Consider the following 16,993-nt stretch of genomic DNA (forward strand, 5'->3'; position numbering starts at 1 on the left):
AACCACGGCACATCATTCTGACAACATTTAAAAAACAACTTTTCTCATTTTAAATATCGTGCATTTTAAACAGATGTGGGCCGCGACAACATGAATTTAAATCTGCGTCGCTTTTCTGTTTGGATTGTTGTTGTACATTTAGTTCATAATAGTAATTGAATCTGTTATCTCTGGTTATTCTCGCTCATACCTCAAGGAACAGTGGAGTATTGTAATCGGTGTGTGCATTCTTTCCAAAACTAGTAATCATTTTTGAACCGCATTTTTTTTTACATCATCATCATATCCAAATCTCTGTCCACGTAACCTTACCAATTATTTAGAAGACGAACTGGCTGGAAATCTGAGGTTTTTTATTTTTTATTTGACAATCGCTGCCTCCCGAGCACAAACGTCACTTGTCCAAGATGGCATCTACTCCTGCACATCTCCTTGCCTCTGGTAGATTCCATTGAAACTCGTACATTGACGGCTGAAAATGTGAAAGTTTCATCAGGATTTATTTTCTGCTGCTCTCTTGTACGCAATTCTGAAGGGACAGGAAATAATATACAAGGCATTGCTTTTTGGGTCACCTTCGTATATGCCTGGACATCTTTCCACTGGCTCTGCTTTATCTTTGACTATTTAACACTCGTGGCCCTGTGCTCGATGAACGTAGCGCTGCTAAGTGAGGCGGTTTTTCCAAGTACTGTATTGCTTTTCAATCAATCCTCATATTGCTTTGTGTTGTGTGTGTGGCATTTTAAGGAAGCAAAAAAGAAAACGCGGTGGAATGAAGACTCGTGATTGCTATTCCGGTTGTTGTCACACAGGTTGATGGAGAAACTGTAACCACTGAAGGAAAGAGTGACAATGGAGTGACATCTGAGAGGGTCCTGCAAAAAAAGCGGCATATGAGCAGTCCGCAGATTCCAGAGAAACGGCACACAAAGCGGCGGCGCATAATTGACTCTTGCTCCGGGAGTGACAGCTGTGAAGAATCTGCTGATGACTTTAACCCAGAAGAGGAAAATGCGGTAGGAAACCGAAACTTGTTGCTTGACCACTGTTGAAAACTTATTGAAAACTTGTTGCTTGACCACTGTTGAAACTTGTTACTTCACCGCACTTGACCACTGTTGACTTGACAACTTGACCACTTGTTGAAACCACTGTTACGTTGTTGCGTTGTCCGCTAGCTTGACATTCACAATCGATTTATGTATTTTGATTGAGATCGACTTCATGCCACGAGATGTTTGTCTTGACGATGTAATATTTAAAGGAAATTCATATCGTTGTACCGACTGGTCGCCCATAACATAAATAAGTTGTACTTGCATAACGAATATACTTGAATGCATGATCACCCTCGCCAGACGAGAGGGTATTGCATTTGTGTCAGTTTGTCTGTCTTTCTGTTTGTTACTTGCAAAATTGAAGATTTTTCAAGTATATTGTTTGTTCTTGTGCATTATTCTGTCTGTCTGTCTTTGTCTGTTGTACACCGCTCCTTTCCTATGCCATCTTCAGGTGCTGCATATCATCATTGCCGGGCACCGAATGGGGCTCAGCAGTGACGCACGCTGAAAGGGAGTACTCAGTTTTCACTCTGGTTGTTTGTTTTCTTTCTTGTTTGTTTGTTTGTTTTCTTTCTTGTTTGTTTTTGTTTTCTTTCTTGTTTGTCCAGGCGACGTCTCAGCCATTCTTTGAGCTAGGAAGCTGAAATTTCGGCACAATAGTGAGCAAGTACTTTGTCAAAAACGTTATTTTTTGTTTTTTGATTAATCAATTAATTGATGAGTTATTTAATTATTAGCGATTAATTAAGTACAGGCAGTCCCCGGGTTACGAACGAGTTCCGTTTTTAAGTCTGTCTGCAAGTCGAATTTGTATGTAAGTCGGAACAGTTACGTACGGTTCACATCTGGCGTCGATTAGTCAAATGTTTGTCTCGGTATATAGTATACGACTCGTATATTTACCTAAAACATCGATCAGTATAAAAAACATTCAAGAAGCATTTCTTAAACTGTTTAGACAGAAAAGAAAAGATAATGATTAAAGGTATATTACGATGATTTTAATCCGCGAACCAAATTACCAATAGCCTTTCCATTTCGGGAATTAAACCACTGCGTTGCTTCATGATAATTGTCGCTTTCATTGGGACAGAGCCTTTTACATGTTCCATTACTCTCCCCTTGTCCTTTATAATTGTCCCGATCGTTGACCGACTGTGGCCTCACGCTTTTCCAATGTTTGTTGGCGTTTCACCTCTCTCCGATCGCTTTATGATTTCCACTTTCGTTTCAGTCGTGATCGTTTTCCTTTTCTTCGATGCATCACCATCACTTGCATCAGATTTACGCTTTGGAGCCATGATTATGAGGGTAAACACACAAAAATTTTAAGTCAAAACACAACGCACACATCAGTGCTTACGCGATCCGACTTAAAATGGCAACGACGTCGTGGCGTTCTCCCTCGAGACGACAAACCGCTGAAAATGTGCAGTCTTTTGAGCGTCGCGCAAAATAGTCCGCCCGTTCATTCGTACGAACCATTGTATGTAACTAATCTCCTTGCCTTCCACCTTTTGCCCTGTCCACGTGACTCGTGGTTGTCCCTCTAGGTCTAGGCCCTCTCCCCGTTGGTATTTTTGTGAATATAAGATTGTTCTCGATGTCCCTGCTCTCAAATGTTGTGTTTGTGTCCTTCCCCCTCTCTCCCCATCTTGTCTACCGCTCCCCTTATTTTGTGTTTTATGTGTCGGTTTGACTTTTTGTGTGATTTATGTTAGCTCTTTCATGAGCCTCGATCTTGTATACAAAAAAAGAAAAAGAAAAAACCTTGATTTTTTTAAATAATAGGCTTTGCGGAGGTCGGTACGTACGTAAGTACGGGCGTTCGTAAGTCGGGTGTTCCTAACCCGGGGACTGCCTGTACTTGGACATTTCCTTTCTCCTCTGGCCATTGTCTCAGGCACCTTTTGAGTTAGGAAGATGATATTTGGACATGCCAATGACCAAGTGATTTGGCTGCAAAGGCTATTTTTGATTAATCAATTAATCAATGAAGCGACTAATTATTTAATTATTCAATTAATGACTGAATTTTTTTTTTTTAAGTTACAGATTCTGATGAAGTGGTGGTGGTTTACGTGTTCTATTCGCAAATTGATTAACTATTTCATTTTTTTCATGATTATTATTTATTTATTTTCATTATTAATTATTTATTTATTTTATTTTTCATCTGGCCAATATCTCAGGCACCTTTTGAGCTAGGAAGCTGATATTTGGACATGACAATGACCAAGTGATTTGGCTGTAAAGGGTATTTTTGATTTATTGATTAATTAATTAATCGATTAATTATTTAATTATTCGATGAATGACTTAATTAATTTTTATTTTTTAAGTTACAGATTCGGATGAAATGGTGGTGGTTTATGTATTCTCTAAGCCAATTGATTAACTATTTAATTTTTTTATGATTATTAGTTATTTATTTTCATTATTAATGATTTATTAATTTTCTTTCTCATCTGGGCAATATCTCAGTCACCTTTTGAGCGAGGCAGCTAATATTTGGACATGACAGTGACCAAGCAATGTCACTATAAAGGATATTTTTGATTTATTGATTAATCATTTAATCGATTAATTATTTATTGATTAATGAATTAATTTTTTTATTTTATTTATTAATCATTACTGCAATAATTTTATTAATCAATAATTAATCAATCATTACTGCACAGCGGTAATGACTTAATGAAATTTCTAAAAGATACATCTTCGGATGAAGCACGAGTGGTTTCATTCTGCTATTAGCCAATTGATTTAGAAAATATTTTATGAAAATCTTTTATTGATTTTACTTATGCAATTAATCGATCAATTATTGTACACCTCTCCTTCCCAATGCAATCTCAATGAGCTGCACAGCGGTATTGCCGGGCGCCTGAGGCGCCCCGGCAATGCCGCGCTGTAGGATATTTAATTATTTGGCATGGGGGCGGTGTACTTTGAATGTATCTGTACTTGTTGTACACCGCTCCTTTCCTCTGCCATCTCCAGGCATTGCAAAACGTCATTGCCGGGCACCGAAGGGGGCTCAGCAGTGACGCACGCTGAAAGGGAGTACACTACTCAGTTTTCACTCTGGTTGTTTGTTTGTTTTCTTGTTTTCTTGTTTGTTTGTTTGTTTTCTTGTTTGTCCGGGCGATATCTCAGCCATCCTTTGAGCTAGGAAGCTGAAATTTTGGCACAATAGTGAGCAAGTCCTTTGTCAAAAACGGTATTTTTTGTTTTTTGATTGATCAATTAATTCAGGAGTTATTTAATTATTCGCGATTTATTAAGTACTTATTTAATGAATCAAATTTCCTTTCTCTTCTGACCATTAACTCAGGCACCTTTTGAGTTCGGAAGCTGATATTTGGACATGCCAATGACCAAATGATTAATGACTAAAAAATTTTTTTTGTTTTTAAGTTACAGATTCTGATGAAATCGTGGTGGTTTTTGTGTTCTATGACCGAATTGATTAATAATTTAATTTTTTAATGATTGTTATTTATTTATTTTCATTATTAATCATTTATTTATTTTCTTTCTCATCTGGGCAATATCTCAGGCACCTTTTGAGCTAGGAAGCTAATATTTGGACATGACAGTGACCAGGTAATGTGACTATAAAGGATATTTTTGATTTATTGATTAATCATTTAATCGATTAATTATTTATTGATTAATCAATTAGTTATTTAATTTTTCATTAATGACCTATTTCATGAAATTTCTAAAAGATACATCTTCGGATGAAGCACTCGTGGTTTAGTTATGCTATTAGCCAATTGATTAAGAAAATATTTTGTGATCGTCTTTTATTGATGTTAATGATGCAATTAATCAATCAATGATTGTACACCTCTCCCTCCCAATGCAGTCTCTATGAGCTGCACTGCGGTATTGCCGGGCGCCAGAGGCGCCCCGGCAATGCCGCGCTGCAGGATATTTAATTATTTGTCATGGGGGTGGTGTACTTTGAATGTATCTGTACTTGTTTGTCTATCAGTCACCTACAGGTCACAATTTTAAACCGATCTTCACAAAATGTCACCAGATGATAGAGTTTGTCATGAGGAAGAAGCCTATTGATTTTGAGGTCAAAGGTCATCTTTCGGTCAAATTTCTAAAATTGTCATTTTTCATCCGATTGATTTGAAGATTGAATGCATTTGCATATTGAGTCACTGAATTGGGAAACCAACTATTTTTGAGGTCAAAAGGTCAAGGGTCAACTCAAGGTCAAGCTTCTAAAATCAATTTTCATCTGGAAAATCCTCAATTTTCATCCTATTAACTTGGAAATGAAACAGCAATTACATAGTGCATCACAGAATTGGGAAACCAACAATTTTTGAGGTCAAAAGGTCAAAGGTCAACTCAATGTCAAACTTCTAATATCAATTTTCATCTGCAAAATAATCAATTTAATCCGATTGACCCGATCTTTGATTTAGATCTTCAATTTTAGTCTTGATGACATTGACAATTTCATGTATGCACTGCAACTTTTTATTTTGGGGAGGGGTGGATTTTGCAAGTATTGTGCTCTGCATGACGTCTTCTTGTTTGTTTGTTTGTTTGTCTGTCTGGTTATTTGTTTATCCGCACATAATGTGGCAACGAAGACCACAATTTTTATACGTTATCTTTTTTCAACCGAGTACCTCTGGAAACTATGTACAAATAGAATGTGAGTACATCTATAAAATACGTGCTATAAAACAACAGACAATAAGTCCTGGCGAGGTTCCGCAATCCTTGATTGCTCTTTCTAGTTATCTCTGCCACCGAAGGATGATGGAGGTTATGTTTTCACCCCTGTCTGTTTGTCGTTTTTGTCCGTCTGTGAGAAGGTTATCTCAAAAAGTTAGGATGGATTTGGGCGAAATTTGGTGGACATGTTGAGTGTGTGACAAGGACGAATTGATTAGATTTTGGTGAAGATCCAGATCCAGATCTGGTCTGTTTGTGGATTACAAAATGTAAACTGTTCAGCCTGGTGGAGGTATGCTCTCTACCAAGTGCCGTTATTGTTCTTAATATTGTTATGGATCCGGGGGACGGCACTCCCGTTAGCAAGGGGGGTGGGAGGGGGGGTTAATCCCCTTGTCTTGTTAAGCTGGCCGTCCGACCGGTCCTGGGGGTATGACGTCACACCCGGTCAGCGCTGAATAGGGTAGTAGGCCAATCCTTCCTATGACCTAAGTACCAGCGCCTTCCGGTATGCGAGGAAATACTCCCGCCCGGGCCGCAGCGTAATTGATGGATTGCGCTGAGCGAAGCGAGCCGCGACGTGGGCCGTTAACAAAAGACTAAACCCGATTGTAAGCGGTTCGGCCGAAATCGCGCCACAGGTACTCAATGGGGAAATCACTAAAGCGATTGGACGAGAAAGAAACCAGAGAATAAGAAGGAACAGGGATTTATTAATTATTATACAAAACCAAAGAAACCAAAGGAGAAGTGAAAGCAATATACAGAAGAAGAAGAAGAAGAAGAAGATACACAGGGCAATTCTTAAACACTTACTTATACCCAGGGACAAGACAAACAGAACAAACTCACGTACACTAATGGGGTTTTCAGGCAGGAATGGCGGGAAGGATGAGAAGGGCAGACGGTCCACAGAACTGGTGGGCAGGGAGGATCGCGGCACACCGTTGGTGGCCCACGTGCACGCCCTCGCTCTTTGTTCAGCAGGAACCCGATCGTCAGCGCGTCTCTCTCCAGCGCTCCTTTCTCATGCATCTCCAACACTTATCTCGTGCTCCCTTCTCATGCGTCTCTTGCACCTCCTCCCGCGTCTCTACCTTCTCACTCGTCTCTCGTGGGGGCCTCACGCCAAGGGTTTTATATCCACGCCCTTGGAACCCTCTCGAACTCTAGATGTTTCTTGCCACGTCCTATCAAGCCATGCCCACCGAGCCCTGGTTGGTCGTTAAGGGCTCTCTGGCTCCACCTTTGATGACTAGGTGGTGCCACGCCCGTGCTCTGGCGGTTCCTTCCCCCTTCTTCTCCGATCTTGGCCTCGTGGGCAATGGAGTTTTGGCGGTGTAATGCCAACGAAACAGCTCAACTGTTATTGGCAGTGAACACTGCCTTACCGCTACTGCACTTGAAGAGTGGGAGACGATTGGGGAAAATTGAAAGGGGATCTATCTTATTTGATTGATGCAACGTAGGGTCACACTATTGGGAACACAGCCTTACCTGGAATACAGAATAATGATATAACTGTAGAGAGATCCTAAAGTGTCCTACGTGTTGTACATGGACTAACTAAGGTGCAATCTTTAATTAACAGCCAATTAAGGGGACATGTACACAGGGGTTATTTATAAGGGAATTTACTACTAAATTTACATGTGAAGGTTCTAAAAACCGTAATAATATGTAGTTGACCTCGAGTGTGCATATTCACTCTTTTTGTGCAAGTATTAAAGACTTTACGCACAATCGCTTCCAAGCTGTAGAGCCTGGGATTGAATCCCGTTCCAGCTATAAACTTTCATCCCGGTATTTCATAGGCAGGGCGATTCATCGATGTGTGTGTGACATTCCTCGGGTTGATGTTAAACTGGGCGTCCCATCTGCCGGCATGAGTTGGTGCATGATGGCGATCCCGTGGTGTCCTTCGCGAAGAGTGGACGAGCTCCATGGCCAAATTCCAATTTTCCAATTGCTGCCCTGACTTCCTGAGTTGGAGTTGCGACCCAACCAGGATTTTAGCCAAGTAACTGCTTTGGCAGCACCAATGCTCTGCGTATGGCAGTACATGATGATGATGATTATTAAAGTCTTGCTTCTGTCCTTTCTCAGCTGCCTTTTTAATATCAAAGCATGATAGGCACCAGATTCAATGGCGCAATGGTGAGAACGTCCGCTTTGGGTCTGGGAGGTCAGTGGTTCAATCCCCGGCCAAGTCATAACAAAAACTTCAAAAATGGTATGTGCTTCTTCCTTTCTTAGCGTTCAGCATTTAAAAGGATAGAGCGCGGACAAATAATTCAGGGAAGGCAATGGCAAACCATCCAGTATAACCCCTGCCAATAAATTACATTGGTAGCACCAACACTCTGTTTAAAAAAAAATAAAAATAAATAAATAAATACGGGACATGAAAATAAATAAAACGGAGCTTTCATTATATTTGCGTGATGTTCCATTCAGAATCATCACTGTTCTTGGCATGATAAATGATGGGTTTAATATATGGTATCATTGTCAATTGCATTGAAGTAACTACTGATGCAAACTAAAGAGGAATGAACGAAATAACTGATATCCTTCTGCACCAGGAAACGGGTAGTGAGAGCGGCAGCCACAGTGGAGCAGAGGAGAACAGCTCAGATAAAGAGTCTGAACCCGACTCGCCTGTAAAAGAGAAGCGCAGGAAGGGCAAGCATGCTACTGCCAGTTCTAAGGTCTCTGGAGGAGGTGACCAAGTTCCAGGACAGAGATTGAAAATTCAGATGTCACCATGCTCATCACAACAGAACAAGGCAAATAATACTCTCCTTAAATCTGGAGCACTGGACACCAAGGAGAAGGGAAATAGTACCGTGGCCAATGGAGGGAGAGGTTGGTATCACGTTTTGTTTTATCTTTTAACTTTCGTCCTTAATTGGGGCTCTGAAAGTAGGCCTGAAGATTTTTTCTGTCTTGATCTTAAAACGACCATCACTTTTCATGCTCAGATTATCAACTAGTTGTCTCACTTTGCTGTTTCCCTGTGTTTCGTAGATTTTTAAATGAAGCTTTATAATTAGCTCCTTCACGGGCCTCCATCTGTGTGATGGGAGTCAGAGACTGACGGATACTTGGCTGTAATTGTTTGTTTGCTCATTCATGCAATGTTTTAAAGTAGAAGATTGAAAATTGAGAATTCTGTTTTGTTTTTTTTTCTCCCTCATTTGGGTCGAGTCAGATGATCACAAGACATGGAACCACGAGACCCTTGATTGGCTCAAGAAAGACAAGCGGATGGATGCAAAGCGCCAGAAATTGGATCACCCAGACTTTGACCAGACCACGCTGTATGTTCCGGAGAGATATCTTCATGAGTGCACGCCAGGAGTGAGGCGTTGGTGGGAGATCAAGGCGACCATGTTTGACACGATCATTTTCTATAAGGTGTAGAACATTTTCTAACTGCTTTTGGCAATCAAATATGATGTTGTTCTTTCTCATAGACAGCCAGTGCTGCTCATCTTGACGTTTACTATTATCCCCATGCTTTAAAAAATGGGGTGATATTGGAATTAGCTATATCTGTCCGTCACGTTATCTCCTCCTAAATGGTTGTGCATAAATTCATTAAACTTGGTCGTTGTGATCACCACATGGAGAGCAGTATCAATTTTGGCCCTGCCCCCTGGATGAGCAAGGTGGGAAGCAGGATCCTCAAGATGAACATGGTGGAAAGCAGGAGCACCAGCCCCGAGTGAGGAGCCGCACTCCATGGAGCACCCTATGAAAGCCTTGTACATCATCATGGGCTCGGTGCGGCTCATGATTGCCTGAGCTCCACGGAGAATACACAGATGGCAACTGACCTTTGATGGTGATATGATCCTCCCATGAAGGGTTATGGCAGATAGTGAGGCCTTGATCTGCATCTCTTCCAGGGGCTTTCCAGAGAAGTCGCGAAAACTGCTGTGATAGAAGTCTCTATTCACTATTACACACTGCAGAACTGTCCAGTTTTGTGTAATTTCAATATGTTTGCAAAATAGAGAAACACCTTGATACTTCATTGCTGCCATTGGGCTTTTTTTCACATTCAGAAAGTTCAGTCCTTTCCCTGCTACTGCAAGTCCACAGTTCTGGTTCGTTGTTTTGGCTCGTCACACGCACAACCTGTCCACTAAGTTTCGTCTGAATGTGTCCACAACTTATTGAGATATTGTGTTATACAGGTATCTCTTGCTCAACGAACGTTCGAATAGCGAAGGTTTTCTACAACGAATGGTTTCATTTCGGGCTGCTGGTGGCTTAACGAAGGTCTTCATTCGTGACAATGAAGGATCCGTTCCCAAAACACTGTGCTGGCGACTGCACAATTTGGCAATACATTTTTTCCGTTGATTAACTTTTCAGAAGGCTTGTGAATAATTAATTTTTCATAATGAAAGGGTTAAAAGTAACCATCTCCTCCACCACTTCCTGCTGTCACCTTCTTGCATGGAAACATTTTTCTCATTCATAACATTTTGAGATATCCTGCTCACAATCACAGACAGACAGCAGACAAACAAACAGATTGGAGTGAGAACACAACCTCCGTCCATCTTCTGTGGTGGAGGTAAAACTACCCCAGACAATCTTGGTACAGAGCAAGAAGATTCAGTTTCTCCTTGATGCGAGTGTGTTGCGCCAAGTCTTTTTAGCTCTTTCACGAGCCTCGATTCAGTATTCAAAAAAAAAGTTGTCCATCACCTTTCGTTTCTCCAAATCCTCAGCAATTTCGTGAGCATCCAAGTTGATGGGTACTTCCGACCTTGTATAATTTCCTTGAATTTGGTCGTGATTGCATTCACTTTGAACCAATATTTTGTTGACAACAGCAAAATTGTCCTCCAAGCATCTCGTGGAAGGCAGACCTGAATGAGCGCTACAGTATGTTGTCCTCAAAGCTCCATATATTCCTGGTGGCGTCCTAATCCTAAGTTGCAAGTGGCATGATCAAACTTTTGAGATGACCCTGTTTAAATGTAATCATAAAGCTGATTTTATGATTATGATGCTTTCAGAAAGTCAGGATTTATAAGAGAGCTTTTGCAGTTGCTGTTCTGATGTTTGAGACTTTGTGTTGCAGGTCGGCAAGTTCTATGAGCTGTACCACATGGATGCAGTTGTTGGAGTGGAGGAACTAGGCCTGCTTTTTATGAAGGGTGCCTGGGCCCACTCAGGCTTTCCCGAGGCATCTCTTGCTCGTTATGCTGCTGGCCTAGTACAGAAAGGCTACAAGGTTGCTCGTGTAGAGCAGACAGAAACCCCAGAAATGATGGAAGCTCGCTGTCGCAATATGGCCCGAGCACCGAGCAAGTTTGACAAGGTAGGGCTACTGGACTTTGTTTTTATTGAGATGCTGCATTATAGTCGGTGAGTAATTTGTCATCATATTTGTGTAGTCGTTTATCAGTTTTGCCACTAGCAGCTGTTTCCTCTGACAAAATTGATATATGTGCTTCAACCTTTGACTGTATATTATTATAGGGGCAGGAGTGGATGCTGATAATGGGGCGTGGTTGACCGCTCTCTCCCATTGGGTTACTTGGTACTGCAGTATTACTGGGGAGGGATTGTGTTGGTGGAGGGTGTGAGAGGTTTAAACAGGGTAACTGCTGTATAAATCGAGCAATAGCTACCAGGCATGGGGTGAGACAGGAAACTGTCAGAGAGTGCAAACCCTAAAACAATCCTGCTTGGAAAAGTTAACCTGGTCATGTGACCATCAATTTACATCGTGCTGACAGCCATTGGAGTTCCCGACAATGTCAGTCTAATGGGATTATACATAATCAAGAACTTCAGTGATCAACGTCTCAAACCAAGGGGGCATCTATATATTTGCTTTGCAAACGGGTAAGAATTGGATTGTTCGAATGAGGATGAATAAAATAATGATTAGGAATGTAGGAAGAACCACCTTTAGAGGCCATTTTTCCCCGCAGAGCAGGGGTTGGCCTTTTTCGGGCACCATGGGCCCCTTTTTGAAGCAATATTTTCTGGCCAGATGCTCCTCCTACCGCCAACCCTGTTATTCGCCTCTTGCGACACACAGGGAATTATGAGTGAACTGGTACTCAATTTGCCGACCTCGGAAGGATGACAGGCTGAGTCAACCCACCTGGCGTTAATTCAGCGATCGACCGGTATTTGAATCCAGGATCCGAGGATCCCAAGCCGGCACCCTAACCACTAAGCGAACACCAGGCTCTAAAAATATGTAGGAAGACATGTGTATACATCATTATGCATTCCCCCCTGCCTTCCGGATAAGCACTACCTCCCCTGCCATCCAGATGATCTGATGCGCAATCTTTCCGGGTAATGTAAATTTGTTCCGTGTACCACATGACAAGCCACCCAGGCATTTTATCCATGTGCCTGCAGGTTGTTCGACGTGAGGTCTGTCGAATTATCACCAAAGGCACGCAAACGTGCAGCGTAGTGGATGGCACCCTCGGTGAATCCGATAGCCGCTTCTTGCTTGCTGTCAAAGAAAAGGAATTGTCTGTGGACACCGGAGAATACGGTCAGGAGGGACCTGCTGTTCGACGCTTTGGCATTTGCTTTGTCGATTCCTCAGTGGGACGGTTTTGCCTTGGAGAGTTTGCCGATGACCGACATTGCTCACGTTTCCGGACTCTGATTGCTCACCATGTTCCTGTGCAGGTAATGCTGCATTTGTTTTGATTACCGTTTTCTCACCTTTTAACCTGGTACTTTAATTAATGCTTACCCCAAAAGTGTAATTTACTGAGTTGACTGTTTTTGCAGAGTAATGAAGAGCATGGAAATTGCTAGTTGAGGAATAAATTGAAAGCCTGTTGAGGCTTCAAATAATTTATTGGTGGACATGTTGGAATATTAGCTTTTTGACAAACTATTAAATATCCTTGCCTTTTTGAAATACTCTATGTGTTACCTGTTTCATAAATTGCGACCTGCTTCTCTATTTGCGGCCCTATGCCCCGTGTATTCGTGGTTTTTCGCAGGCGCAATTTTTTTTTTCATGATCCGCAAGCATGACACAGTATAAAACCCATCTTTCACCAGCCTTGCACAAAGCAGCTGCACATACGCAAAAAAATCTTCGACGAGCAGCGAGCAGGACCTGCTTCTACATTCGCGGCTCTGTGCTTTACGTTTTCACGGTTTTTGCAGGATATCCTGCCGTTCATACGTAAACATTGTTTCGTTGCATGCTTCTCGAGATATCCCACAGATGGTAAATATTGTTTCGCTGGATATCCCGCCATTCACACTGTGAACAGCTTTGCAAGGTATTCCACCAGCTGCATAACACGTCATCAACGCCCCACCCCCTCTCTTATAATTTTAGTATTAACGCCACTATTATCATAACTAAAACAATGCCACTGTATTAAGAAACCTGGGCTAATTTGTCTGAAGCGGCCTGAAGGTGAGCAATGAAGCCTAAGGCCGACAAGCACTGTGTCGTGGGAAGACCTGTAATGCCGATGCTTTCGATATTTGATGATCATTTTAACAATCGGGTTGTTTGTGTTTCACACTGAATGAAAAACGTAAAGGTAGAGCATGGCGATTGTGATGCAGGTTCGACGATACGTTGGGCCTGAACGAAATTGGAATCAAAATGGCGGTGTGTGAAGTCGGCTGCCGTAATGACATCACATCACCCCTGTTATGTGACCAGATCCTCAGCTCTGATTGGTGTACATTTGAGGGGACATACGGACAGACAAACACTGTTTTAGACGGCTTTGCCCTGTGGGCTCGGACGTAAAAAAAACATTTTCCAATGTCAGAGACTCCTGACAGCAGTCCTTTCTCTTAGTATTTGCACATTTAGCAAAGACAACGTCAATGTTCACGTGAAATAAATGTCCTTGTGGTACTTCTCCATCTGTAACGAAGTGTGGCGTGGTGGTGGTGGCGTTTTGTCGCATGGTTATTTGACTGAAAGACGTCTCTATAATTGATACCTGCCATGTATAATGACATCAACAAGATGGTCTTGGTTCGCTGCTTCCAAAGACGCTAATTAAATGTGCCTTGTGAAAATGTACTTGTGTTCCAAACGATTTTGGCTTTGGAATGGATTGTATATAAAACTTCTAATGCTGATCAAATGGACTGTATGGGGTCAGTTATTTCTGGGATTTGCTTGATCGGGTCAGTTGTTTGGTGGATTGACTTGATGGGGTCAATTATTTGGGGGATTGACCTGATGGATCAGTTATTTGGGGGATTGACTTGATGGGGTCAGTTATTTGGGGGATTGACCTGATGGGGTCAGTTATTTGGGGGATTTACTTGATGGGGTCAGTTATTTGGGAGATTGACTTGATGGGTCAGTTATTTGGTGGATTGACTTGATGGGGTGAGTTCTTTGGGGGATTGACGATGCGGTCAGTTATTTGGGGGATTGACTTGATCGTGTCAGTTATTTGGGGGATTGACTTGATCGGGTCATTTATTTGGGGATTGACTTGATGGGGTCAGTTATTTGGGGGATTTGCTTGATTGGGTCAGTTATTTGGGGGATTGATTTGATGGGGTCAGTTATTTGGGGGGATTTACTTGATGTGGTCAGTTATTTGGGGGATTTACTTGATGGGCTCAGTTATTTGGGGGATTGACTTGATCAGGTCAGTTATTTGGGGGATTGACTTGATGGGGTCAGTTATTTGGGGGATTGACTTGATGGGGTCAGTTATTTGGGGGATTGACGATGGGGTCAGTTATTTGGGGGATTGACCTGATGGGGTCAGTTATTTGGGGGATTGACTTGATGGGGTCAGTTTTTTGGGGGATTGACTTGATTGGGTCAGTTATTTGGGGGATTGACTTGATGGGGTCAGTTATTCAGGGGATTGACTTGATGGGTCAGTTATTTGGCGGATTGACTTGATGGGGTGAGTTATTTGGGGGATTGACTTGATGCGGTCAGTTATTTGGGGGATTGACCTGATCGGGTCAGTTATTTGGGGTATTGACGATGGGGTCAGTTATTTGGGGGATTGACTTGATGGGTCAGTTATTTGGGGGATTGACCTCGTGGGGTCAGTTATTTGGGGGATTGAACTGATGGGGTCAGTTATTTGTGGGATTTATTTGAAGGGGTCAGTTATTTGGGGGATTGACGATGGGGTCAGTTATTTGGGGGATTGACTTGATGGGGTCAGTTATTTGGGGGATTGACTTGATGGGGTCAGTTATTCAGGGGATTGCCTTGATGGGTCAGTTATTTGGTGGATTGACTTGATGGGGTGAGTTATTTGGGGGATTGACTTGATGGGGTCAGTTATTTGTGGGATTTGACTTGATGGGGTCAGTTATTTGAGTGGCAATTGCATCTACTGGTTGAACTCGGAATTTGTTTCTCGTTTTGTCAATCCATAAGTCGCTTTGATCCACAAATCCTGACTTTGGTTTTTACATTTGACGGATTATTAAAGTTTTGAACATTGAGGGAAAATTATTTCATGGACAGTTGCAGTCATGCTTATCGCTGGAAGGGTTCATCTGGTGAACTTTATTTGTGAACTACGCATCACATCTTTTGTAGGTTTTGATCGAACGTGGAGGTCTGTCCACAGAGACGCAAAAGATCATCCACATCACCTTGGCATCTGCCCTGCAAGAACAGCTGGTTACAGGGTCCCAATTTTGGGATTCTAGCAAGACATTGAAGGTGAGCGACTCTCAATATGCAACATTCTTGGTGGTTACCTGTGCGAGCAACTTATATTGTCAGAGGGGTGAAATTCAACTGCTCATAAACCACATGGATGAAAAGCCAATTATTGGTTATTTTGTACTGTTTTCCATTGATTTGTAATAGGGATTTAGTTTGAGACACAAAACCTACAAAACAAAAAAGAAAAAGCTTTACCTCGCAAAAACAAATTGTATTACTTTTGTCGATACATTTAATTATTCCTTCTGACATAATAAACAAGAAAGAGCAATCGGAGATTGTAGACCCTCACCAGGACGTGTTTTAGTGGTTTTTAATGGCTTTTCTGTTGAAACAAATATGGCGGCCGAACCACGTGACCGATGACGTCATCGTCATTTTTTCCCCCTCCATTAATTTATCCCTAGATGGCGTTCAAGAAGTTTTGTACTTGTCGAATTATGGCGTCATAATGGAGGCACCTATGACATCATCATTAACATATGTTATTCCACATGGAGAGTTCTTTGCAATGAGCCATGTCTCAATTTTGTCTATGCAGCGCTTTCGGAGATAGAGATGCAAAGTTTTTCGGTTTTTCCAAGATGACGCCCATACCACGTGAGCTAAGGCATCATAATTATCATTAAAAAAAATATGCAGGAGGAGGCGCAGCTATGGGAAAAAATTCCTGTCAATCGGACCAATGGTTGCAGAGAAAATAATATTTATTCTGTGTGGACAAACAGACAAAGACAGACATACAGACAGCCAAACGGACGCAAATGCAATACCCTCTCCTCTGGCGAGTGTAAAAAGGGAATAAAAAATAGGTGGGTTGACATATGTTCTTGTCCTTGACTTGACTTGTCCCACCTACAACACTACAAAGATGCCCTCTCCCGCGCCCGCTCCGCCTACTACTCTCAAATTATCCACTCTGGCTCCGGAAACCCAAAAGTACTCTTCTCGACAATAAACAAACTCCTCCGGCCCCTGAACACCACCACCCAGTCATTCACAGTTGACAACTGCATCTCCTTCCTTTCATTCTTCCAAAGCAAAATTGACAACATCTACAACAGCTTGACCACCGCCGCACCCGCTCCCCCTCCAACCACCTGCCCCCCCTTGTCCTGCCATCCCCTGTCTCGGTTCTCCCCAATCTCCCTTACTGACCTCTCTGAACTCATCATAGGAATGAAAACTGCCACCTGCACTCTTGACCCCAACCCCTCCAGCTTTGTCAAGGCCTCCCTCCCTGCTCTCTCTCCACTTATCATTGCAACAATAAACTCCTCCCTGTCTACAGGCATCGTCCCACCTTCCCTCAAAATTGCTGCTGTTACCCCCATTCTAAAAAAAACCTGGTCTAAACCCTGACACCCTAAACAACTTCAGACCCATCTCCAACCTACCCTTTCTGTCAAAAGTTTTGGAACGCGCTGTAGCCACTCAACTCAAACATCACCTCTCTGCCAATAACCTGTATGAAACATTCCAATCCGGATTCCGCTCCAACCACAGTACTGAAACTGCT

General features: G+C 42.2%; 1 protein-coding gene across 2 annotated transcripts in view; it reads left to right on the plus strand.

Moving 5' to 3' along the window:
- MSH6 (mutS homolog 6) overlaps positions 1-16,993 on the plus strand; it is a 96,503-nt gene that overhangs the window by 10,889 nt on the left and 68,621 nt on the right. For both annotated transcript variants that reach the window (XM_068131454.2, XM_068131457.2), the window contains exons 4-9: positions 816-1,019; positions 8,360-8,642; positions 8,989-9,194; positions 10,879-11,118; positions 12,180-12,461; positions 15,343-15,468. In XM_068131454.2, the coding sequence (XP_067987555.2) occupies positions 816-1,019; positions 8,360-8,642; positions 8,989-9,194; positions 10,879-11,118; positions 12,180-12,461; positions 15,343-15,468 (1,341 nt within the window). The remainder of the gene's footprint in view (positions 1-815; positions 1,020-8,359; positions 8,643-8,988; positions 9,195-10,878; positions 11,119-12,179; positions 12,462-15,342; positions 15,469-16,993) is intronic.

The sequence above is a fragment of the Myxine glutinosa genome, chromosome 11 (genome assembly GCF_964187855.1).
Source record: "Myxine glutinosa chromosome 11, kmMyxGlut1.1, whole genome shotgun sequence".
Classification (NCBI taxonomy): Eukaryota; Metazoa; Chordata; class Myxini; order Myxiniformes; family Myxinidae; genus Myxine; species Myxine glutinosa.